The sequence below is a fragment of the Pleurodeles waltl genome, chromosome 2_1 (assembly GCF_031143425.1).
Source record: "Pleurodeles waltl isolate 20211129_DDA chromosome 2_1, aPleWal1.hap1.20221129, whole genome shotgun sequence".
NCBI lineage: Eukaryota > Metazoa > Chordata > Amphibia > Caudata > Salamandridae > Pleurodeles > Pleurodeles waltl.
This window is the reverse complement of record NC_090438.1, coordinates 351,170,827-351,197,826: the sequence shown is the minus strand read 5'-3', so window position 1 is coordinate 351,197,826 and position 27,000 is coordinate 351,170,827. Positions and strand designations below refer to the sequence as shown.

Sequence of the window (27,000 nt, the reverse complement as noted above, 5' to 3'; positions counted from 1 at the left end):
ACAAAGAAGCCCCTTGTACGCTTGATGGTGGGCCAATGTTTTGGAATGGTCTGTGGCAGAGGAAGCAAACATGAGACTTAGCCGCCACGACGAAAAAGCAGTAGAGGACATAGCTGAATGGAACGGAATCTGTGTTGTCTTTCTGGATCCAGACTCTGTCCTGAGCTTTATGGATAGTGAGGGTGCAGGCTCACAGGATGGCTGGGAAGTGGAAGGGGCACCAGTGGCGACAAGCCGCGGGGGTTCTACCATCATTTGATAACAGGTGCTATTAATTGCCAAAAGCTAATGCATAGGGGTCTTAAGAGAGACTGATAGACTCTTTACTGTAGCTTAATGCATAGATTGCTCACTGCTAAATTTTGAATTACTGATGCTCATCTGTATGCCCATCTTCTTTTTGTTGTTGTAAAATATTGTTGTATGTTTTTTTTTAAATTGCGCATAAAATATTAAATAAATACATGGTGACAATTTTAAGAGTTGGCGCCGACCTAAATTTTGGAGCACTGTTGCAGCAATTATTTTGAGATCAATTTTATTAGCATTAGCTCATGCATGCAAAATTGCATGTAAGTAGGACTCCTAAATTACAAGAGGCTGTGACTAGTGGACAGCAACTTCACAACTCTGGGTTTCATTAAAGAAATTGCTAAAAGATAAGAGAATCAGACTGCTTAGGTTAATTTAGAAAAGAAGTCAAATTAGGAGATGATTAACCAAGAGAAAGAGAGTAACACAGTAAGAAAGGGAAAAGAGCTAATGAAAAAGGAACAAAAATAATGTTTTCAGTGAGTAATAGCGTCCATGTGGCTCACAGCAAGTCCTGTCTGGCAGTGATCAAAATGTGTGCTAAGCATGGCAAACAAGAACACTTTGTCGGAGTATGCCGTCAAAGATAGGGTGATAATTGTGTTTCTTATGCAATTTCTGAATACAGTGATCCACCTCGTACGCACGCGGTGGATAACTATATGCAGAAACTGCAGTGTGATATGTACTATGGAGTCTGTAACTGATGATGAAACAAAGAGAAAAGGAAAACTGCAAAACTATAGTGTGCCTGAGGTTGATGCAGTATGAACTGTAGCGAGTGTGGATTTGTGTTAATAAAATACTTTTCTTCATGAGACACTGGTACATAAACTTTGAGGATTCAAAAACTTCCTAGTGAGTGGTTTGAGGTTGGCTGGATGTAATGACTGAACTCTTAATTTGAAAAGTTTTTAAAGGCTGAATTGGTTTGTTTTAAAGGCTTTGTCGTTTAAAACAAACCAATTCAGCCTTTAAAAACTTTTCAAATTAAGAGTTCAGTCATTACGTCCAGCATGAAAACATCTTCCTGTCTGTGAGAAGACAAGTGGTTTTGCTTTGGAGGTATCAACATGATTTAGGGATGAAGGCTTAGACCTTTTACAGTCAACAATTGTTGGTAGTAGATGGTGGCATGAATGAAATATTGTAGGAACATGTGGAGATGCTTAGATCAGTGTTGATATGTCCATGAAGTAAAGTTAAATGAAGCATTATGGCTTGCATGATGTTGCTTGCGGAGGACGTCACTACTATTGACAGTATTTCTTAAGACATGATGTAGGAAGGGAGAATGACACAAGAAGAAACCACAAACTGGTATTTTTGTGGGTTGATAACACATAAATGAGAAGTCTGAGGTTCTGTGTACTTTAGTGAAGCTTAAATGGAAACACCTTGGTGAACAGTTACTGAACATAAATGAAACTTTATTAAGAAAAGAAGTACTATATAAGTAAAGGGGATTTAAAATCCGTCTAGCTACATGTTTGATAACATCATGGATCCAAGTCATTAAATATATTCATCACAATCAAGTGTGTATTTTAATTCAATTGATGCCATTTTGAAATACCTTTTGCATCTTCTACCTTTCAACAAATTAAGTTGACCTTATTTAAGGATTAGACAACTATATACACCATTGAACATAAAGAAATTTGGGATTCCGTTTAGCACACATTTTTTGAAGCAAAGTGGACTTCACTTAAAGAGAACTGTAAAATTTTTAGAAAGGCAAATTGAATGTTTTTGACATCAGATGTCTAAAATAGGGAGAGTCCAAGCAAAGATGTTTAGATGGCAATGATGATTACTTTGGCTTTAATTCAGCTGGTCTCTTTCATGAGGCTAATGACATCTGAATAAAGTAGTAGGGCCAAAAATGTGGCATACACATAGGCATTCAGTGAGCATAACAATAAACAATTCCCCTTTAAATAAATGAGCGGTAGCTAACTCACCAAACCAAGTCATTGGTGATTTGTACTACCAGTCAGAAGGAGAGGAAAATGAAAGTGTTCAAAAGAAATCACGTTAGGATAGCATAAAAAAAAAATGAAGACTCCTGCAGTGAACAGAAGACAGAAAATGTAACATATGGGTGTAAGATCTAGTATAAGCAAAATTACAGGACGAGCACTAAGCATTGCAAAGACATTATCAAATGTGGGACACCAAAAACTGAAATATCATAATCGTGGTTTGTTTTGAAACAGAGAAAAACAGTCCAAAGATGTCACTTCTCAACAGAAATACATCTCAGGTTGAGAAAACATCAAAACACGAAGGGTTTAAGTATGTGGTTAGGATGGCGTAGAACTAGAAAAAAAATCTGCTGCTTAATAATCAAGCATTGAGATCAATGGGCAAAGCTTAATAGCAAAGTTCTTCTATTTTTCCACTAATGGCAATCACTGTCGAACGTGCTCAGGAACCAAGTCGAAAAAACCTTTATTTTGGAACAATTTTCTGAGGTATTTATTTATTTTCAATATTACCTGTAATATTTCTATTCTTTTCTCATTTGGTTTCTGTGATCTTTGTGTTTTATTTGTATTAAAGAAGGGGGTGTCCTAGTGATGTCATACATTGCTGTAGAAGTAAGCTTTTGTATTAAAATTCAATTATGTCATCATTAAACTGTTGTGAGAGGGTTTCGGCTCGTTGGGATCCGAGTTCAGTTGGATTTTTGCTGGCAGTGGGAGCAGGTGCTATGAATGCTGACAAATCTTAATTCATACACAAAGGTTTCAATTTGTTGTGGATGTAAAATGTAGGTTAATGTTCAAATTTTCATCTAAATTTGGTTGACTGTGTGTGCTAAAGACCCTTTTATATTATCAAAAAAAGTAAAAGTAACCCCTGAACTCTCTTTATTCTTCGGTTCCCACATGTGATGAACAGCATTACATTCTTGGGAACACCTTCCACCTGCCTGGAAGAACAAGGTGCTGAAGATCGGGCGGGACTGACTAAGGGCCAGACTTTAAGCCCTCCAGCCTATGAATTCATACCGGCTGCGGGTGTGCGGCGCATGGGAGCCTATCAACGACAAGACACAGTAGAAACAGGCAAAGAAGGGTGAGTGACGTGTTAGCAGTCAGATATGTAAATACTGAAACATGTGCTCAGAAGATGGTATTAGAAACAACTTTCATCCTGCCTGAGTCAGCAGAAGTAATGTTCAAGCTGAAACACTATTGGGGAAGCTTCTATTTTTTTTTCTGTATGAGAAATATTTCTTCTGCAGACATGTGACCTATAGGGTTTTGGGAGGACTTGCTGTAGTTAGGCTAGGCCTTTCCTTTTACAAATCCTTATTACACGTTTGTGACTCATTTGGTTCAACTGAAGCAGATAAAGACTATGGGCCGCCCGGATTTCTTAAATTAATGCCTGGAAATGGATACATACTGGCTTTATATCACCTGTGAAAGTACTGAGGGGGACAACCCAGACTTTAATTATACTAGGGTCAAGAAAATGAATCCCACTGAGTTTCGTCATCTAGTGCCTGTTATTAGCAGCACTGTGACCTAAAAGTAAGGTAGAAACAATTGCTATAACTAGTTAACATTATGACTGTACATAACTAAAATGTGGCTAGAAGTAAAGTTTGGGTTATTTTCAAATATTTTTTTTATGCAAGTGATTGCAGGCCTGGTTGCAGGTTTTGCTCATTTTATTTTTTGCACCAAAGCTCTGTGCACATGTACACCACAGGCAGTGAAACTTTAGCAGTGAACAGGCGCTCACATTTCGAGACGTCCAAAACAGGACGCAGATCAACTGTTTCTTAAACAGCTCAAAACACAGATTAGCCTAAATATATGTGGAGCTGATCGTACTAAATGTTAAATTTAAATATTAAATATTATCATGGGGTGATTCAACATATTTAGCACTAGGGTTGAATTGTTAAGAGGCGAAGGAAGAAGTGCCTGATACTCTTAAATAACATATGTGTATTCTGGCTTTATCAGTCATGCTGTCCTGGTGTTTTGCACTCAGTGCTTGATGTGAATGTAGCCATTTTTAGACATTAGTTAGTTGTTTCTTGACAGACCAGGCACTTTGTTTGCAAGGAATACAATGTTGTGGGCTGTGTCTGGTCTGTGGGCAGCAGGAACAATGTCCATGTTTTGTGCATTGCCCCCACATGCTCCTATTCAATTTATCACAGAGAGTGCAGTCTGTGTTTGATGTCTTGCTTCTTGTGAGATAACTTGGTTCCGATTCTGGGGCAATACCCTGGGACTATGGAAAGAGAGTATGAACGGACAAAGATCTACAACACCTGTTTGAGGTGTGGTGGCTCGTGTGTTAGAGTGCAATTTTTGTTAATACTTTAGTGGCACAGAAGTCAGTGTTAAATTATCCTATATTCACATTTAACAGCCTAATGGAGATGCACAAATTTTATTTTAAGTGCGCAAGTTTTGTCTCATGGGGGACATTGTGACTCCCACAGGAGGGTGTTGTGTTTTACCTTGGCAAACATTGTGCCCACTCACTTTTAATAAAACGCTAACCTGATTTATAACTATGAGAATATTCATTAGAATGAATTATTTGGATTAGAAAATAAATTATGATTTATGTCGATTTACATGAGTTAATAGTTTAAAGCTACGTGTGCAGAAAAATAAATGCACTTCTCAGTCATACTTAATGTGTTGTTTTAATTTTTGCAATTCATATTGAAATGCTTTTCATATTTTATGATATACTATTAATGAGATATATTCATGAGTTTTCATAATTTGTGTGTTTTATTCATGCTTATATTAATACACTGTATTTTTGTGTTAGTATTAACTAGGCCTAAAGTTTCATATTCGCAGCAGTACTGAAAAGGCTGAATCTTTTCCATCCCTTTAACCTGCATTTTTCCATTAGACTGTTTCACATGTTTAGTAAAGAGTCCTATTGTATTATGTGTACGTTTTTGACATTGGGACTGGTACATCAAGAGCACTGGAGAATTGGACATTAAGACAGACCTCATTGTTTAATCATCCGGTCTCATGTGAAAGGAGAAAACTGTTGTGAGCCACAGGAATGTTTCTGAATGTATCAACTATTGTACAGAGTTATTAGTTACTGCCAGTATCACAGGGAAGGAGAGATGACTTCACACCTTCCCAGGGAGAATCTAGAGATGTTGCAAACCTAATGAGTGTTCCAAATTTCATTGGACAATTGTCATTTTAAGAAATATGGTTCCACACAGTGGACCCATCAAATTAGAGAGGACATTTCTAGTTAGGCAGAGACTTTTGAAACTTTCAGTTAGCTCCCTCTTTGCTCTCATGCTATGCAGACTTCAGTCAGTCCTCCTCTTGCTAAGTTTCCTCCCAACTTCTGTATTGTTAATGTCCCTCAACTTTTATTAACTTGACCCGTGCATGTTCCTGGTATGCCGCTCATGTCCTGCATTTTCCCTGATGATGTTCCTGATATATTCAGCTGGACCTGAAGTATTCTTTTGATGAATATACCCTGAAAGCTGTTTCTGAGAGGTATAAAATTGTAATGTTATTTTTCCCTTGCCTTATTTTAATTAGTTCAGCATGCTGATACCTATTTCCTATTGACTTTATTAAATAGGTTCATCTAACCTGAGAAAGATGTTTTTTCCAAATTATTTTTGTCTTCTTTTTTTGTCTGCATGTGTTAGCCTGTTCCCACACATGCATCTCCAAATTTGTGATAGCAATAGCGAGAACCAACCTCCTAAAAACTGATGTGTTGATCCTGGATAACCTTCCTCATAAAAATTGATATATTGAACTTTGAATTTGACTATTAACTGATGTCACCATCAAGTGATTTGAAATTGGTTTCTATTGCACAACTATTATCTTTGCTTGGCAGCCTATGGTTTTCATTTATCTTTATAACTTAAGTTTTACGCACTATTTACATGACATTGACTTTGCGGTTGTAATAAAGCTTTGGAATTTTCATTGTTTGGAGTTTTGTTTCCATGACCACACTGGTTACAGTGTCTAAATGTATTGCTGTATTGATTGAGATTTCATGATATGTGTTTCGTTTTACCACACTCTTCACTGTGTGCAAAGATCCCATCGACCTCGGAGCGAGCATTTTCTAATACTGACCTAGAGGAGAAAACGCACTGACAGAGGTTAAACTTGATAAAGAAGAGACAGGACACAATACTATTGACCAATATTGACTGCTGTGTTTCAGAACCGGTATTTGTGTTTTCAATCCAAAAGTGCACCTGGCCCTCATAAGAAAGCAAAGTACACATACCAGTATGATGCACTACTCAGATGTTTTCTCCTTTGTTGGGATAGAAATGGCTTTTCAACAAATTCTTTGTCTCCAATCTATCTGTCCTATTGTACATTATTGTCTGCCTATTGCATAAAAACAACATTTTTACTTGACTCACACTACAATTGCATCCACTGTCTCATGCTTCGGAACAGAGTGGTATTCCTTTTCAAACATCCATACAAGCTGCCATCCAGACACAGCGTAAGCTCCAACGTGGAGCATCTATAACAGACTCACAAAGAGGTGTGAGGTTTCTGCACTGAAGGTGTGATCTGATCAAGGAAGACAAAATGCTTGGCCTCATCTAAAGGGACCTGTTTTTCCTGTGCAACAGAATCTCCAGGCCCACCCCTTGCCCCTACCATCTACAAAGTGAGAAGCTTCAGGAAGTTTAATCAGAAGCCATTTGCTAAAAAGGTATCTCTGAATTTGTAACAGTACTGTCACCATACACCTCTGAAAGCTGAATTAATTACTAATAAAATTGCATTGATTAATGGCTATGAATTCACATGAATTAGGATAACACAGACAAAATGGTGCGTCTTGGAGAAGCTGCCCACTTGAGTTGCCACCATAACGAAAGCTACAATTAATAAAGAATTCACACTTCTAGTTTAAATAATGTGCACTTGTAGAATACAATTTTAGTGGATTATACTAATATATTAATGTTATGTTAGGCATTGATTAATGACGAGGCTTGAGCCTAGTCGACAGAGCCTCATGTCATGCTCCATGGCATAAAATAAATGTTCGTAAATGTTTTGTGAAAGCTGAAAATTAACATTGTCCGTTGTTCACACGGCGCCGGCCAAGCGATTTGTAAATGTCTTAAATTTTCTCATGAGAACTGCTTATTGAAACGTCCTGTACTAGAAGGTAATACTTTGTAGATTTGATGTGTGAGAAGATGTTCCCAGGCCTGAACAATGCCTACACTGACTGCAGCTAGGACTGCAACTAAAAAGTTACATGACAAAGTTGGTGATGGGAAAGGAGAAGAGAAGCCAATCACCGACGTGTGAAAGGCTGTCTAGTTATAGTTTAGATTTAAAGAATAGTGTTTATTGGTTCTACTGTGAACGTACAATATTCTGACCATTGACGGGGCGAGAAAATGCTTTATGTATTTTAGTATATCCAGACTGCACTCTGTAGAAACTGAGTTAATTAGTCAGTTCAGTCATTCTTCATTCTAATCTTGTTCAAGTCCCGTTCAAGGAGCTGAGCAGTTCCTGATGTATTTCCTAACTTTAGCTTCCTTGCTTAGTTTGTTAATAGTTGATGCTGATTTCTTAGTTTAACGTTTTCTAAGTTGGTTCATTTACCTTAGAGCGCAACCGTGGTTGAGCCAATCCCTTTCACTGTCCTTTGCTAAAGCTGACCAGACAGATGTACAACTTACGAAGAAATCGGAGCTTGCTGATCCATTAAGGAGAGGTATACGAAATGTTATTGTGCTGTTGTAGATTTTGTTCTTTCTTTTATGCACCAACCGTTATTTTGATAGAACCCTATGTTTTCCAAATAGCCTTTTGACTAAATTGCTTTTGCATGAATCCCAAACATGCTATTCTAATTGGAGGGTTAGTTAGTATGCCTGATGTATTGACAAATGTTATGAACAAAGAATTGATTTTGTTCACCTGTTGAATATAGATGTATGCTTGCTCTGTTGTTCAGTTATTGATGTTATTAATCCGTACTGTAACTCTTGAATGTCCAATGATAAATGTTTTCGTTAAATTAAGGTTCTTCTGCCGCTTTGGTCAGCCTGGCTTGTTTGTATATGTTTATCATTTGATTTTGAGATGACCCTTGTTGCTACTGCCCCCCCTGCCCCCTTCTAGTGCTAAGCCCTTATTTGGCTATTTGGGGTAATTCACGCTTAGGCCTTCATAACTTTTTGTCCACATAAGCTATGCACGCCAAATTTGCGTCCTTGTTTTCCAACATCCTAAGGATTCTAAAGGTACCCAGAGTTTGTGGGTTCCCCTGGAGGAGCCCAAAAAAGTAGCCAAAATACAATGTAACTTTTTTATTTTATTTTTTTTAATGGGAAAAGGGGCTGGCAAACAAATTTTGTGAGTTTGTTTCCCCTGACAATGGCATCCACAAAGGGTTTACGGTGCTAAAAATCACCATCTTCCCAGCTTTCAGGAACAGGCAGACTTGATTCATAAAAACAAATTTTTCAACACAATGTTGTCATTTTACTAGGACATACCCCATTTTTACTATTTTTTGTGCTTTCAGCCTCCTTCCGGTTAGTGACAGGAATAGGTGTGAAACCAATGCTGCATTCCCGAAAGCTAAACATTTCTGAAAAGTAGACAAAATTCTGAATTCAGCAAGGGGTCATTTGTGTAGATCCTACAGGGTTTTCCTACAGAAAATAACAGCTGAAATAAAAAACAATATAGAAATTGAGCTAAAAAAAAAAAAACAGCCACTTTTCTCCATGTTGTACTCTGTAACTTTTTCCTGCGATGTCAGATTTTTGAAAGAAATATACCTTTACATCTGCTAGACTGTTCTGGTTGCAGGTATATATAGGGCTTATAGTTTCATCAAGATCCCTAGAACCAATAAATGAGCTGCACATTGCAATGGGTTTTCATTCTATACCGGGTATAAAGCAATTCATTTGCTGAAATATAAAGAGTGAAAAATAGGTATCAAGGAAACCTTTGTATTTCCAAAATGGGCACCAGATAAGGCGTTGCGAAGCAGTGATTATTTGCACATCTCTGAATTCTGGGGTGCCCATACTAGTATGTGAATTACAGGGCATTTCTCAAATAGACGTCTTTTTTACACACTGGCTTACATTTGGAAGGAAAAAATGGAGAGAAAGACAAGGGACAATAACACTTGTTCTGCTATTCTGTGTTCCCCCAAGTCTCCTGATATAAATTCTGCCTCACTTGCGTGGGTAGGCCTAATGCCCGCGACAGGAAACACAACATGGACACATCACATTTTGACATTGAAAACTGACGTGTTTTATGGAAATTGCCTAGCTGTGGATTTTGGCCTCTAGCTTAGCCAGCACCTAAGGAATCCTACCAGACCTGTGCATTTTTTAAAACTAGGCACCTAGGGGAATCCAAGATGGGGTGACTTGTGGGTCTCTCACCAGGTTCTGTTACCCAGAATCCTTTGCAAACCTCAAAATGTGGCCAAGAAAATACTTTTTCCTCACATTTCAGTGACAGAAAGTTCTGGAATCTGAGTGGGGCCACAAATTTCCTTCCATCCCGAGATCCCCCCAAGTCCCCCGATAAAAATGGTACCTCACTTGTGTGGGTAGGCCTAGTGCCCGCGACAGGAATAGATCACACAACAGTCAATGTAGGTCCTTACATGAGGGCAACTGTTGACCCTGGGGTGATCCATTCCTGACGCAGGCACTAGGTACAGGTACTCAAGTGGGCTAGTGTTTTTATCAGGACAGGTGGGGAAACACTGGGTGGTAGGAATTTTGTGGATTCCAGCATATTCATGTAGTTTGTGTGACAGAAATGCAAGAAAAGTTTTTATTCAACATTTCAGCTTTGCAAGCTATTCTGGGTAAGAAAACTTTGGGGGATCCACACAAGTCACACCTCTATGGACTCCCCCGGATGTCTAGTTTACAGAAATACCTGGGTTTCGTATGTTTCCCTATATGGCCGCCGAGCCCAGGACCAAAAACGAAAGGTGCCTGTCTTACAAAACCAGTTTGTTTTCTGATAGATAATTTTGATGTCTCCACAATACGATTTGGGTGGTGGAATTTGGGGCTGAACTAAATTGGGGAGCTCCCAAGAGAACACTCTCTGTGCTTGCCGCCGCATGCACCTGCTCTCTTGGTTGGGCTAACCCACTATTGTATCGTTTCTGCTGGCTAGTACAGAATCTAGAAAATGCCTCCTGGTGGGAGGAGGGGAAACATATCTGAACGACATCTACTAAGCATCCACAAAACAAGCATTTTTAGCTGTATCAAAGTGATTTCACTTTCGCATTAACAGACATGGGATGTCAATAAAATAGGTGATCGTAAACACAACACAACGTAGGACATTGAAATTCCATGGCCGTACGAAAAACGGTGCCTACTTTACAATTCTTCTTAGTACTAGTGCCAACATTTGGGGATGCTTAGCAACGTGGTTAATGCACAGATTAGTTGCAATTTTTCCCCACTAAAGTGAATTATAGTAAAGGTCGTTGTGAGGAAAAGAAACATAAAATTACTTTTTTGTTAAAATCTGGAGTCCGCACTTATGGCCATCTATCTAAACGGCAAAAGGCGCTCTGCAAATGATGACAACAAAGCAAGGAATCCTCGGTTTTTGGAAAGCCAGATCTGCGCTCCCGAGTCAGCTGTAAAGACAGTTTGATGGGAGATGACGAACCTCTAGTCTGGCGGGAGCCAAAAATACATACGGTTCCTAGTAGAAAGACCATCCACTCCTTCCAGGGCACATGATAAGAGAACACGGAGTCCCACTTCACGTCACTGCCTGAGGAGGCATTGCGATCGTCGGAGAAATAATGCCCTGTTTAAGCTTTGGTTAAAAGGTGTGACCTTCTCGCAGCCCGCATATAACAGTGGCCGTCTGTGTCATTTTTTTAGTGTCATATGAGCGCTCCCTACCATAGAGGGTTCGAGACCACAGCGCCACCGGCGGCCGGAGGACCGCTCTACAGTGTCCCCAGATTCAGATGCCCAGGGATCACGCTGCTGAGAGCGTGACGCAACAAACCCGAAGACGCGAAGTGTAGCGAGGAAAGCCGAGCGCGAGCAGCAGCACCAATGGGGACTCCACAACAATAAGGCAGCCGGCAGCCCGGCCATGGCAGCTGCGGAGGCGGCCGCGCCGACACAGATGGAGACCGGTGAGTACATCGCTTCCTAGGTGACCAATTCCCATCATTTAGGTTGTCCTCGCTCTGTAATCCATGCCGACTACTCGTTTTATCTTCCTTTACAGAGCTCTATTTTTTGATGGCCAGGTTTTTGCAGTCCGGTCCCTGCCAGAGATCGGCGCAGGTGAGTACCCTGTCCAAAAGCACGGTTGATGGTTCGAGGAGTTGTACATGGGGTTATTCTGACTATTTTCTGTCTGTCTGTCATAGATGCTGGTGGAAGAGCTGGAGGAACACCAGGTAGGGTCTGTTCGTGTGCTCTCTCTGAGCCCCTGTTTGCAGCTGTCACGCTGCGAGCAAGTCTCCCGCTGCCGGTTTATTTTTTTTAAATGTCTTTATTATGGGGCGGAGTCAGAGCGGGTGTACAGCATCATTACGGTGATATTCTTCTAACGGGCAATTTCTCTCCCACAGCTCATCCCAGCGCGGCTGGATTGGGAGGGAAAGGAGCATCGCAGCAGTTTCCAGGAGATGGTAAGTTTTGGGGAAAGTTAAGCAAGTTTGGATCCGGCGGGCGGATGAGCCTTTGTAACGGGTCAGGGCCCTGGGTGACGCGCTGTGGCAAACTACCCGCCTTGTCCTGGTTGACAGGTGCTGCCGGGTATCCCCGGCGCCGTGGTGGTACGATGGTACCCTCAATGTCGCGCACGGGGCAAACGCCTATTGTGGGCAAAAGCTCAGGTTATCCCATACTGCGCGTAGGTTTTTTTTTTATCTCGCAAACCAATCAGCATTAGGGTTTCAGTGGGGAGGCGTACAATGGAAATGAAATCTGCAGCGTGATTGGTTCCGAGCTAGAAGCCAGGAACTTGCAGGATGTTTCTCACCTTTCTTGGAACATCACATTAAAACAATAATAATACTAGCAGGGCGGGGCTGCTTATAGACGGACTTTCACATTCAGCGGTTGGCTTCCTTTGTCACTTGTTACTGTCACATGTAAGGAAACCTTAACAATATGTTTTTATCTCGTACATCTTAAAACTCCAATTACATGTACAGTGTTTAAAGCCTTGATGAAGACGAAGTCTGAGCGATGATACCGTGTGGCACAGGCACGCCCCAGTCCATATTGTTAAATGTTCAAGCACAAATTATTTTCAAAACACCCCTTCGCAGGATCTGCTATCTGTATTTTCCACTGAAGTCACTCTTGTTAATATAATGTCTTAAAAAAAGAGGACTTTGTCAATGCACTTTCTAGACATTAGGTGTACAGTTATGGTCAGTATTTTGCCTGGATGAGACGGTCACGTTTTTGTGAAATCTTCTAGACGGGATTGTGGAAGTGTCTTTGTGCACCCACCCTGAAGTTTAAGTCTAACGATTTAGATCTATATCCCTCCTCACCCCCCTCCCTAGAAATAGGGGGGAGGAAGTGTTGGTAAAGACGCAGAACGATTCTAAAATCGTCAATCGTTTTACTTGTTTGTGAACTTCCTTCCACACCAGAGCGTGTGTGTATTTCATTTTTACTGCGTTCCTATTCACAAGATGTGTCGAGGGTCCATTTACTTATCCTTTAATGAAAAGGCTAAAGTTAACATTCTCAATCATGCGAGGAAACCCGCACACAGATGGTTAATACCTACCAAGAAGATCAGACAATAGGGTCACGTACATAGTGCACAGTAATTGTGCTTCCATTGCCGTTTGACGGGCTTGCCAGAAAGTGGTAGTGCTATGAGATATTTAGCAAAGTGAAGTGCGTGTGTGTAGAAAATCAATTACCAGTTTGATCTCTAACCTGCATCTTACTCCACCCTCGTTAAAGGCTTTCCAGTCGCATTTTGGTCTGCTATGGCCAAACCCTGAGTCACAAATGTCGTTTCTTTGCTTTGTTATAGTGATATTATATGGTACTATGATCGTCGAGTCTCGCACTTTACAATAGTTTTTCGCGGAATTATTTATTTTCAGAAATAGCTGTTACTTTTTTTAAGTAATGGAAAAAATACATTCTTGCCAGACGAATTCGTTTTATTTGCAGTTCGGAGAAAACTAATGATTAAAGTTTGCCTAATTGTTTGGTTTTATGTTTAAGACGAGCTATAATTGCCTGGACACCGTCAATGGTTCTTTTTAGAAAGGTGCTATCCAGCGAAAATATATGTTCTTGATAGTTATGAATCTGCATTGCTTACATTGAAATTTACGTGTCCTAGTTAAGTTGCCTGACCCTTTTGTCATTCATTTTGAAATATTTTAGAAGTCTTTGTTGTTTCTCTGTTTTCATAAACACATTGTCAGGTAAAAGATAACACAAAGTGACTGCTGCTAATCTCTGTATAGTAACTTTGAAATATAGTGCTGTTGTTCACAGAAATGTAATTTTGGAATTACATTTAGTTTACACGGAAATGTATTGACTTCATAACAACATAAGGTCAGTCCGTTGATATTTACACATTGCAAAATCACTTATGTATACTGTTGTTTCAGTGTATTTTGTGGAATAATTGTATTGTTAATCTTGGATTATAGAGGTCTGTTGGAGCGTCTTGAGATACAATTCCATGTAATAATAAACACAGTCTTTGGTATTATTTTTGTGTACGTTTTCATAATTTTATTTTACAGAATGTTTTATATAAGAGAATAACAATGTTTATGAAAAGTCAAGGTACAAAAGTAAGTTTTTTTTTTTTTTTTTTTTTTTTTTTTTTTTTTTTTTCGTCCTTCCATCGATAAACCTGTTGGTGTCTTTTAGAGTGATAATCCATAACAAAACTAATAGAGTTATCATATAACCATTTGAAAATAAACATTTTCTATTTAAGGTTGTTTTAGCTCGCACATTATTAGGGGTCTTAACATTTTCAGTAGTCCTTGATCAGTTCTGTAGGGTGCCAACGTCAGTCATAGGATTGAATGAGCAATTTTGTCACATGCCCCTTTCATATCAATAAAATGGCATTCCAGATAATTTCTTTATATATGTTTATAACATATGTAGTCACTTAATTCGGTTTGCATTGCAGACTATTGCCTATTGAAAAAAAAATGTTTTTTCAGTCCTGTTATTTTGGTTTTGACATATTTGTTTGTCGTCCAACACCAACACCACTATCTGGGTTTTATATTAGTGTATCCTTCAATTTATTTACAACAAAATAGCTGTAGGCTGTTTGGTGGGCACTCCATCATAATTTCTTTGTACCTAATTATTTTTTCATTACCTTGAATCAACTGAAAAGGTTCCCATAACCAAAACTCATTCTACCCTCAACTTGTTTCCATATTTATTTACTTTTATAGCTCATTACTGCACTCCTTCCTTTCCTAGCTGACTGAGATGCTGGTGTGATGAAAGTACCAACATTTGCCCTATGAAAATCTTATCTCGTAGACACTTTTGGTATGCTAGGTATATCCTACATTGTAAGACATCCCTTAAAGTCTGTATCTTTCAAAATAGATTTGAGCCCTGATGCATTCCACAACCCAATGTTTAGCCCTTCACAGTTGCCATAAATCACTGCTTTCATTATCATTCCTTTTACTAGGTGAGGGCAGTTTATTGCTACAGTGTATAAAATTTGGAGGGGACAAACCTAGGTTTGTTGGTGTACTTGCAAATATAGTTTCTATATCTGGTGGAGTTCACTGTGTGTGGTGCAAGTATGCTGATAGTTTTTATGCATCCTCTGATTGCGAGTTCAGAGAATTGTTGTTAAATTCTAGTACAATTTAAAAATATGGATATGAAGGGTTAGAATCTTCAAATTAATTTATTTTAAATCTATGGCTTGCCATAAAATCTGGTATATTGTAGGTGTGAAAGTTAAGTAATATCTTTTTTGAAATATACGTTTGACATTAGAGCAAATATTACACCGATTTCGTACCCAAATATCTTGACAGTTGTACATTTTCCCTATAACTAAGATTATCTATTGCAGGTCTCCATTCTTATTTTATGCTTTCTTATTGGCTATCACCTATATGCTTTATTTAAACCATGTGTACACATTAAATATATATTTAGATGGTTTGACTGGAATATTTCATTGTTTTGGGCAGTACTCCCTATTCAGTTTGAGATATTTTCAGATTGTTACTGACAAGCTTGCCTCTCTTTTTAGACTCTGTTTCATTTTTCCCCACATGCTCTTGCAACAGAGCCTCAGAACTCCCTTTAAAAATTCTACTGTGCTCATACTCTGTTCTTAGGTCTGAGTCATCTTATTTATTTTAGTTTCCTTTCAATTTTAGCTTTTAATTTTTAAAAATAAATCTTAACACCCCAATCTATTTATTACTTTGGGTGGCTTTTATTATTTATGAATTTTTTTACACACGTTTGCTTGCATGAAAGAATTGTGGTACTTATTATGACATAGTATGCTATTCTCTTGATCCAATTAGCTATTTAGAATCTTGTAGGAAGTTGGCTCTGTATGTGCTATTTCAAAGTAAGGAATAGCATGCACAGAGTCCAAGGGTTCCCCTTAGAGGTAAGATAGTGGCAAAAAGAGATAATACTAATGCTCTATTTTTGTGGTAGTGTGGTCGAGCAGTAGGCTTATCCAAGGAGTAGTGTTAAGCATTTGTTGTACATACACATAGACAATAAATGAGGTACACACACTCAGAGACAAATCCAGCCAATAGGTTTTTGTATAGAAAAATATCTTTTCTTAGTTTATTTTAAGAACCACAGGTTCAAATTCTACATGTAATATCTCATTCGAAAGGTATTGCAGGTAAGTACTTTAGGAACTTCAAATCATCAAAATTGCATGTATACTTTTCAAGTTATTCACAAATAGCTGTTTTAAAAGTGGACACTTAGTGCAATTTTCACAGTTCCTAGGGGAGGTAAGTATTTGTTAGGTTAACCAGGTAAGTAAGACACTTACAGGGCTTAGTTCTTGGTCCAAGGTAGCCCACCGTTGGGGGTTCAGAGCAACCCCAAAGTCACCACACCAGCAGCTCAGGGCCGGTCAGGTGCAGAGTTCAAAGTGGTGCCCAAAACACATAGGCTAGAATGGAGAGAAGGGGGTGCCCCGGTTCCGGTCTGCTTGCAGGTAAGTACCCGCGTCTTCGGAGGGCAGACCAGGGGGGTTTTGTAGGGCACCGGGGGGGACACAAGTCCACACAGAAATTTCACCCTCAGCAGCGCGGGGGCGGCCGGGTGCAGTGTAGAAACAAGCGTCGGGTTTTCAATGTTAGTCTATGAGAGATCTCGGGATCTCTTCAGCGCTGCAGGCAGGCAAGGGGGGGATTCCTCGGGGAAACCTCCACTTGGGCAAGGGAGAGGGACTCCTGGGGGTCACTTCTCCAGTGAAAGTCCGGTCCTTCAGGTCCTGGGGGCTGCGGGTGCAGGGTCTCTCCCAGGCGTCGGGACTTTAGGTTCAAAGAGTCGCGGTCAGGGGAAGCCTCGGGATTCCCTCTGCAGGCGGCGCTGTGGGGGCTCAGGGGGGACAGGTTTTGGTACTCACAGTATCAGAGTAGTCCTGGGGTCCCTCCTGAGGTGTTGGATCGCCACCAGCCGAGTCGGGGTCGCCGGGTGCAGTGTTGCAAGTCTCACGCTTCTTGCGGGGAGCTTGCAGGGTTCTTTAAAGTTGCTGGAAACAAAGTTGCAGCTTTTCTTGGAGCAGGTCCGCTGTCCTCGGGAGTTTCTTGTCTTTTCGAAGCAGGGGCAGTCCTCAGAGGATGTCGAGGTCGCTGGTCCCTTTGGAAGGCGTCGCTGGAGCAGGATCTTTGGAAGGCAGGAGACAGGCCGGTGAGTTTCTGGAGCCAAGGCAGTTGTCGTCTTCTGGTCTTCCTCTGCAGGGGTTTTCAGCTAGGCAGTCCTTCTTCTTGTAGTTGCAGGAATCTAATTTTCTAGGGTTCAGGGTAGCCCTTAAATACTAAATTTAAGGGCGTGTTTAGGTCTGGGGGGTTAGTAGCCAATGGCTACTAGCCCTGAGGGTGGGTACACCCTCTTTGTGCCTCCTCCCAAGGGGAGGGGGTCACAATCCTCACCCTATTGGGGGAATCCTCCATCTGCAAGATGGAGGATTTCTAAAAGTTAGAGTCACTTCAGCTCGGGACACCTTAGGGGCTGTCCTGACTGGCCAGTGACTCCTCCTTGTTTTTCTCATTATTTTCTCCGGCCTTGCCGCCAAAAGTGGGGCCTGGCCGGAGGGGGCGGGCAACTCCACTAGCTGGAGTGTCCTGCTGGGTTGGCACAAAGGAGGTGAGCCTTTGAGGCTCACCGCCAGGTGTGACAATTCCTGCCTGGGGGAGGTGTTAGCATCTCCACCCAGTGCAGGCTTTGTTACTGGCCTCAGAGTGACAAAGGCACTCTCCCCATGGGGCCAGCAACATGTCTCGGTTTGTGGCAGGCTGCTAAAACTAGTCAGCCTACACAGATAGTCGGTTAAGTTTCAGGGGGCACCTCTAAGGTGCCCTCTGTGGTGTATTTTACAATAAAATGTACACTGGCATCAGTGTGCATTTATTGTGCTGAGAAGTTTGATACCAAACTTCCCAGTTTTCAGTGTAGCCATTATGGTGCTGTGGAGTTCGTGTTTGACAGACTCCCAGACCATATACTCTTATGGCTACCCTGCACTTACAATGTCTAAGGTTTTGTTTAGACACTGTAGGGGTACCATGCTCATGCACTGGTACCCTCACCTATGGTATAGTGCACCCTGCCTTAGGGCTGTAAGGCCTGCTAGAGGGGTGTCTTACCTATACTGCATAGGCAGTGAGAGGCTGGCATGGCACCCTGAGGGGAGTGCCATGTCGACTTACTCATTTTGTTCTCACTAGCACACACAGGCTTGTAAGCAGTGTGTCTGTGCTGAGTGAGGGGTCTCTAGGGTGGCATAAGACATGCTGCAGCCCTTAGAGACCTTCCTTGGCATCAGGGCCCTTGGTACTAGAAGTATCAGTTACAAGGGACTTATCTGAATGCCAGGGTGTGCCAATTGTGGATACAATGGTACATTTTAGGTGAAGGAACACTGGTGCTGGGGCCTGGTTAGCAGGGTCCCAGCACTCTTCTCAGTCAAGTCAGCATCAGTATCAGGCAAAAAGTGGGGGGTAACTGCAACAGGGAGCCATTTCTTTACACAAGCCCCCCCCAGCCCACAGGCCAGGAGACTCAGCCCAAGCTGGGAGAGTCTTCCTAGTCTGTCAGGCGAGGAAGAGTAGGAGAAATAGGCTGGTTAGTTGCAGGGCCTACTCTGCCTTACATCCTTCTGTTCAGGTCATTCCCTTTGGGGAACTGACCTACTTCCACAGTGATAGGACCTAGTCTGAATTGCCTCTTGTCTGCCTCTTCAATGTCTCCACCCATTCTTTCTATCTTGGTCTTAGAGGTATCCACCTCTGCTAACCTTATCTTGGCCAGGGTTACCCCTAGCTTACCCAGAGAGGTTACCCAGAGCTGGAGTAACCCCACCATGACCAATAGGGTCAGGGGGCCTAACTTGCTATTTGGCATGGGGTCAGACCACCATGCTAAGGATAGTGCAGCCATAAAGGCTAACACCCAGCAGAGGCCACTGACAGCTGTCAGTGCCCAGAACCACACCTTTAGCTCTTCACCTAAAAGGGAAGGGGCTAAGTTACAGGCCTCTTTGGGTTCAGGTTGCCTGTCTGCTGTATTAGAGTGGGGGGTTACCACATCTTGTAGTAAACACCCTTCTTCCACTCTTTCTTCTGTTAGCTGAGGAGCCACCCACTCAGGTTTAACAGTTGCCTGTCTAGCCAGGACTTCTTGTGGGTCAGGTTGGACTTTATCAGGGCCATTTTTGGAGTTCTCCCCTACTGGAGCAGAATCTCCTTGGCTTGCTGTAACCTTGGCTAAAGGTTGTCCACCCTTCCTACTCTGTTTTCTTTTCTTCTTCTTCTTCTGGGGCCTGCTTGCATTTACTGCAGGGGCAGGACTGGCACTGGACCAGTTCCTCTCTTGGGCTCTGACTAACCTCTGGGTAGTCATTTCCAAGGAGACAATCAAGGGGGAGGTCTGTACTGACTACTACCCTTCTCCAGCTAAGAGTGCCACCCACTTCTATGGGCACTAAAGCCACAGGCCTCTTAGTGACCCTGTCTAGGCTAACTCTTACCCTGGCAGTCTCACCTGGGATGTACTGGTTTGAGAGCACCAGCCTGTCATGCACAATAGTGTGACTGGCACAAGTGTCTCTCAGGGCAGTGGTTGGGATTCCATTCACCAGTAGGTGGTGGAAGTGTCTACTTCCCTCTGGAATCTCCAACTCACCTGTTGGGCCCTGTTTCCAGTTGAAGGCTAGGAAGACCTCCTCATCTGAGGAGTCATCTCCCATGGCTACACTGGTTACCCCAGGAATTTTGTTCTGGGGTTTGTTTTTGGGACAAGAAGTGTCCTTGGTGTGGTGCCCAGACTGTTTACAGTTGTGGCACCATGCCTTAGTGGCATCCCAGTTCTTACCCTGGTACCCACCTTTGTTTTGGGTTGTGTCCTGGGGCCCACCCACCTGTTCTGGTTTTTGGGGGCCTACAGAGGACTCTTTTTCTTTGTTTCTAGTGTTACCCACTTTCTCCTGGGGAGTTTTTGTAACCCCTTTCTTTTGGTCACCCCCAGTGGAAGTTTTGGTTACCCTAGTCTTGACCCAGTGGTCTGCCTTCTTTCCCAATTCTTGGGGAGAAATTGGACCTAGGTCTACTAGATACTGATGCAACTTTTCATTGAAGCAGTTACTTAAAATGTGTTCTTTCATAAACAAATTATAAAGCCCAACATAGTCACACACTTCATTTCCAGTTAACCAACCATCTAGTGTTTTTACTGAGTAGTCTACAAAATCAACCCAGGTCTGGCTCGAGGATTTTTGAGCCCCCCTGAATCTAATTCTATACTCCTCAGTGGAGAATCCAAAGCCCTCAATCAGGGTACCCTTCATGAGGTCATAAGATTCTGCATCTTTTCCAGAGAGTGTGAGGAGTCTATCCCTACACTTTCCAGTGAACATTTCCCAAAGGAGAGCACCCCAGTGAGATCTGTTCACTTTTCTGGTTACACAAGCCCTCTCAAAAGCTGTGAACCATTTGGTGATGTCATCACCAGCTTCATATTTTGTTACAATCCCTTTGGGGATTTTTAGGATGTCAGGAGAATCTCTGACCCTATTTAAGTTGCTGCCACCATCGATCGGACCTAGGCCCATCTCTTTTCTTTCCCTTTCTATGGCTAGGAGCTGCTTTTCCAAAGCCAATCTTTTGACCATCCTGGCTAACAGGGGGTCATCTTCACTGAGAGTATCCTCAGTGATTTCAGAAATGCTGGACCCTCCTGTGAGGGAAGCAACATTTCTGACTATCATTTTTGGAGACAGGGCTTGAGAGGCCCTGGTCTCCCTATTTAGGACTGGAAGGGGGGAATTGCCCTCCAAGTCACTAATTTCTTCCTCTGTGAAGTCATCCTCAGAGGGGTTGGCTTTTTCAAACTCTGCCAACAGCTCCTGGAGCTGGATTTTGGTAGGTCTGGAGCCAATGGTTATTTTCTTTATATTACAGAGAGACCTTAACTCCCTCATCTTAAGATGGAGGTAAGGTGTGGTGTCGAGTTCCACCACCTGCATCTCTGTATCAGACATTATTCTGCTAAGAGTTGGAATACTTTTTTAAGAATCTAAAACTGTTTCTAGAATCTAATTCAAACTTTTAACAAACTTTTAAACTCTAAAAGACAATGCTAAACAGGGACTTAACACACAAGGCCCTAGCAGGACTTTTAAGAATTTAGAAAAATTTCAAATTGCAAAAATGAATTTCTAATGACAATTTTGGAATTTGTCGTGTGATCAGGTATTGGCTGAGTAGTCCAGCAAATGCAAAGTCTTGTACCCCACCGCTGATCCACCAATGTAGGAAGTTGGCTCTGTATGTGCTATTTCAAAGTAAGGAATAGCATGCACAGAGTCCAAGGGTTCCCCTTAGAGGTAAGATAGTGGCAAAAAGAGATAATACTAATGCTCTATTTTTGTGGTAGTGTGGTCGAGCAGTAGGCTTATCCAAGGAGTAGTGTTAAGCATTTGTTGTACATACACATAGACAATAAATGAGGTACACACACTCAGAGACAAATCCAGCCAATAGGTTTTTGTATAGAAAAATATCTTTTCTTAGTTTATTTTAAGAACCACAGGTTCAAATTCTACATGTAATATCTCATTCGAAAGGTATTGCAGGTAAGTACTTTAGGAACTTCAAATCATCAAAATTGCATGTATACTTTTCAAGTTATTCACAAATAGCTGTTTTAAAAGTGGACACAGTGCAATTTTCACAGTTCCTAGGGGAGGTAAGTATTTGTTAGGTTAACCAGGTAAGTAAGACACTTACAGGGCTTAGTTCTTGGTCCAAGGTAGCCCACCGTTGGGGGTTCAGAGCAACCCCAAAGTCACCACACCAGCAGCTCAGGGCCGGTCAGGTGCAGAGTTCAAAGTGGTGCCCAAAACACATAGGCTAGAATGGAGAGAAGGGGGTGCCCCGGTTCCGGTCTGCTTGCAGGTAAGTACCCGCGTCTTCGGAGGGCAGACCAGGGGGGTTTTGTAGGGCACCGGGGGGGACACAAGTCCACACAGAAATTTCACCCTCAGCAGCGCGGGGGCGGCCGGGTGCAGTGTAGAAACAAGCGTCGGGTTTTCAATGTTAGTCTATGAGAGATCTCGGGATCTCTTCAGCGCTGCAGGCAGGCAAGGGGGGGATTCCTCGGGGAAACCTCCACTTGGGCAAGGGAGAGGGACTCCTGGGGGTCACTTCTCCAGTGAAAGTCCGGTCCTTCAGGTCCTGGGGGCTGCGGGTGCAGGGTCTCTCCCAGGCGTCGGGACTTTAGGTTCAAAGAGTCGCGGTCAGGGGAAGCCTCGGGATTCCCTCTGCAGGCGGCGCTGTGGGGGCTCAGGGGGGACAGGTTTTGGTACTCACAGTATCAGAGTAGTCCTGGGGTCCCTCCTGAGGTGTTGGATCGCCACCAGCCGAGTCGGGGTCGCCGGGTGCAGTGTTGCAAGTCTCACGCTTCTTGCGGGGAGCTTGCAGGGTTCTTTAAAGTTGCTGGAAACAAAGTTGCAGCTTTTCTTGGAGCAGGTCCGCTGTCCTCGGGAGTTTCTTGTCTTTTCGAAGCAGGGGCAGTCCTCAGAGGATGTCGAGGTCGCTGGTCCCTTTGGAAGGCGTCGCTGGAGCAGGATCTTTGGAAGGCAGGAGACAGGCCGGTGAGTTTCTGGAGCCAAGGCAGTTGTCGTCTTCTGGTCTTCCTCTGCAGGGGTTTTCAGCTAGGCAGTCCTTCTTCTTGTAGTTGCAGGAATCTAATTTTCTAGGGTTCAGGGTAGCCCTTAAATACTAAATTTAAGGGCGTGTTTAGGTCTGGGGGGTTAGTAGCCAATGGCTACTAGCCCTGAGGGTGGGTACACCCTCTTTGTGCCTCCTCCCAAGGGGAGGGGGTCACAATCCTCACCCTATTGGGGGAATCCTCAATCTGCAAGATGGAGGATTTCTAAAAGTTAGAGTCACTTCAGCTCGGGACACCTTAGGGGCTGTCCTGACTGGCCAGTGACTCCTCCTTGTTTTTCTCATTATTTTCTCCGGCCTTGCCGCCAAAAGTGGGGCCTGGCCGGAGGGGGCGGGCAACTCCACTAGCTGGAGTGTCCTGCTGGGTTGGCACAAAGGAGGTGAGCCTTTGAGGCTCACCGCCGGGTGTGACAATTCCTGCCAGGGGGAGGTGTTAGCATCTCCACCCAGTGCAGGCTTTGTTACTGGCCTCAGAGTGACAAAGGCACTCTCCCCATGGGGCCAGCAACATGTCTCGGTTTGTGGCAGGCTGCTAAAACTAGTCAGCCTACACAGATAGTCGGTTAAGTTTCAGGGGGCACCTCTAAGGTGCCCTCTGTGGTGTATTTTACAATAAAATGTACACTGGCATCAGTGTGCATTTATTGTGCTGAGAAGTTTGATACCAAACTTCCCAGTTTTCAGTGTAGCCATTATGGTGCTGTGGAGTTCGTGTTTGACAGACTCCCAGACCATATACTCTTATGGCTACCCTGCACTTACAATGTCTAAGGTTTTGTTTAGACACTGTAGGGGTACCATGCTCATGCACTGGTACCCTCACCTATGGTATGGTGCACCCTGCCTTAGGGCTGTAAGGCCTGCTAGAGGGGTGTCTTACCTATACTGCATAGGCAGTGAGAGGCTGGCATGGCACCCTGAGGGGAGTGCCATGTCGACTTACTCATTTTGTTCTCACTAGCACACACAGGCTTGTAAGCAGTGTGTCTGTGCTGAGTGAGGGGTCTCTAGGGTGGCATAAGACATGCTGCAGCCCTTAGAGACCTTCCTTGGCATCAGGGCCCTTGGTACTAGAAGTATCAGTTACAAGGGACTTATCTGAATGCCAGGGTGTGCCAATTGTGGATACAATGGTACATTTTAGGTGAAGGAACACTGGTGCTGGGGCCTGGTTAGCAGGGTCCCAGCACTCTTCTCAGTCAAGTCAGCATCAGTATCAGGCAAAAAGTGGGGGGTAACTGCAACAGGGAGCCATTTCTTTACAAATCTTTTATCTGATTTTGTCATCTGTAAAATTCTTAAAATGTATCAAAACAGCAGGAGGACTTTAGGACATTTATTTAGCTGTTTTATTTTTTTCATGTTTGGAACTGTTAAAAACACTGTACACAATTTCTATAACTGTAGGTAATAGGATAAAACATTCATCCGGCGATTCCACAATCAGAAACACTATTTAAAAAGTGTACTTTGATATTCAAAAACTCAGCTTAAGAGGGGAGGAGTTCTGAGTGACATGATATGGGACAATCTGTTACATTTTCGTTTTGCAACCCAAGGTTGTTTACAACTTAACAGGTATTTTGTTTCAAATGGTGAAGTTGCATCTGGTTGTGGCTGCATTAAGCGGATGTACAAACTGTACAGGTGGAAGATTTTAACATATTTATCTTGATTCGTGTTTGTCACTTTAGGTGCGAGCCAATGCTCACATTCCTGCAAACTATCTTCTAAGAATTTGTGAGAGGATCGGTCCTCTTCTAGAGAAGGAGATCCCACAGAGCGTTCCCGGAGTGCAGATTTTACTGGGAGTTGGACGCCAGTCTTTATTGAGGTCTACAAAAGGTAATTTGTGAAAATGGTGCAGAAAAAGCAAAATCGAGAATATAGGGGTAAAGTTTTTAATGTAAGATGCATATTTGTGATGCAGATAGTATTGTTCTGTGGTATTAATAGATCAAGGTGTCTGGCAATATAGCTGCGTTCACAAAATGTGTGCTGAGCACAGTAGTCTTTTTTTTAATTTTTTTTTTTTTAATAGTCCTCATTCTGTCAGTAGTTTATTTGGCACATATCTTTGCGAGTGCATTGGTCAAATAACTTTGATCTTCAAGGCTGTTTCCCTAAGTATAGCTTCTAAGGACACTGTTATTGTGACACTTCTTAGGTAGTCTCATTTCGCTGACTGCTGGGTGGGAGGAGAAGTGAGTTGGGGCAGTATGTGACTTTCAAAAGAAAGCACAAAAGGGTTTAACGCAGCTAATGTCTGGCACTTTAAACGTGTTCTGTATGCCCTAGCTTTCAATAAGGGGTCAACATTCACTCTGATCAGCTGTAATGTAATTTATTTTATGGTGAGGTGGCCCTTATATGTGTGTTCAGTAGCGTGTGTAAGTAAGTGGCATTTTTAAATATGTTTGCCTTTGAGCTGGCTTGCTAAGTTGTCAGATCTTTGTGTAATGTATAGGTCAGTTTTTGTATGCATCTTCTAGTTACAGGAACAAAACAAAGTCACACCTTTTTAGTTAGGGCTCAAAAAGGGACCAGAGAATGACTGACCTAGTGTAAGCTGAATGTTTATTGAAGTTGTTTACTCTGAAATTAGACTGCAGTTTTTTTTTAGGTCAAACCCTGGGGGACAGCACAGTAGTCTGGTTTGCTTATGACTTCTTGTGACATTCAGAAAGCTGACTTAGGAATGCATTCTTCCCGTTGCTTACCATTACCTTTGTGGTTTGTAAGTCACATTTTCCTGATTTCTATTTGACGGCTTTTTTTGCTTCAGACTGTCCACCTTGAGTTCGTCCCTCTTGTTGCCTAAACCTTGTTTACTTTATTCTTTCAAGAACTCGCTTTCTTTAAACAGGCCTTAAAATCTTGTTCTTATCTTCTCACATTTGCTGTGCATTCAAAGACCGAGATCAAACGTCAGCCTTTGTCTTCCCATGGAGCTTGGTGTTTACTTTTCTTTCTCTGACTTCAGAGTGAGAGAATTTATGTGACAATCCAGCTGAGTACTTGTGAGAAGAGAGGGTGTAGAACTGTTTTTTTTTCTTCTTTTTTTTTTTTTTCTATCCCACAAAAAAAGAACTGTGCTGATATTTCAGAATCTATCGGAATTAGTACATGTGAAGCACATTTAATTTTTGTAATTCTGGAGTGTGGTAGAAACAAATATTTGGATACAATCAAAACACATCAATAACTTAGGTGATGACATTTCCACACATCGTTTGCGTGCAGTGAAACTATATGAAGGTGCAAATGTAGTGGTCATTTCAATTGAAAATGTGTTGTCTGTAATGGCAGTGTGCTACCAAACCATGCCTAATCCACACTCACTGCACCACTCCACTCTATACCACTCACTCCACAACACAACTTGCCACTCCACTCTTCACCCCCCACTCCACTTCAGTCTACTCCACTTCTCTAGAATCTACTCCACCCCAATCTATCACACTCCACACCACCCACCTTACTCCACCACACCCCTATCTACCCCACTTCACTCTTCTGCACCCCACTCCAATCTGCTCTACCCCACTTCAAGCTACCCCAGTTTACCCCAATCCACTCACTAAGATGCAGTCTACTCCACTCGGGTCTACCCCACTTCACTCCAATCTACTCCACTCAGTCTAACCAAGTCATCCCCACCTCACTCTCGTTTAACCCACTCCACCCTACCATACTCCAACCAAATCTACCGCATTCTGCTTCAATCTACCACACTCCAGTCCACTCCAACCTACCCCAATCCACCTCACTCCAACATATCCCTATTCAACCCACTTCACTGCACTCTAATCTACCAAACTCCACTTCTGTCTACCCACCCCCACTCCATCCAGTTCCACCCCAGTCTGCCCCAATCCACTCTATCCCAGTCTAATTTACCCCACTCCATTCCAGTTTACACTACTTCACTCCACTCCAAACTGAAATCTGTCCCACTCCTCTCCACCACGATCTACCCCACACTGTTCTAAAACAATATACCCTACTCCACTCCAGTCCATCCAGTCTATCCCACTCCTTTTCACTCCAATCTACCCCACTCCACTTAACTTCAATCTTGTATGCTCCACTCAAATCTACCCCACTCCAGTCTACCTCACCCCTCCCAATCTAACCTACTCTAATCTACCCCTCCCCACCCCAGTCTACTCTACTCTTCCTCTATCTGAT

At 42.5% G+C, this 27,000-nt stretch overlaps 1 protein-coding gene across 2 annotated transcripts in view; it reads left to right on the top strand.

Moving 5' to 3' along the window:
* Positions 1-11,367: 11,367 nt before the first annotated feature.
* The window catches only part of BRWD3 (bromodomain and WD repeat domain containing 3), a 993,456-nt gene continuing 977,823 nt past the window's right edge, over positions 11,368-27,000 (top strand). The window contains exons 1-5 of one of the 2 annotated variants that reach the window (XM_069212580.1): positions 11,368-11,514; positions 11,610-11,668; positions 11,755-11,784; positions 11,959-12,018; positions 24,504-24,654. In XM_069212580.1, the coding sequence (XP_069068681.1) occupies positions 11,472-11,514; positions 11,610-11,668; positions 11,755-11,784; positions 11,959-12,018; positions 24,504-24,654 (343 nt within the window). In that variant the 5' untranslated portion in view covers positions 11,368-11,471. The remainder of the gene's footprint in view (positions 11,515-11,609; positions 11,669-11,754; positions 11,785-11,958; positions 12,019-24,503; positions 24,655-27,000) is intronic. The other variant, XM_069212579.1, reaches the window with a different exon arrangement.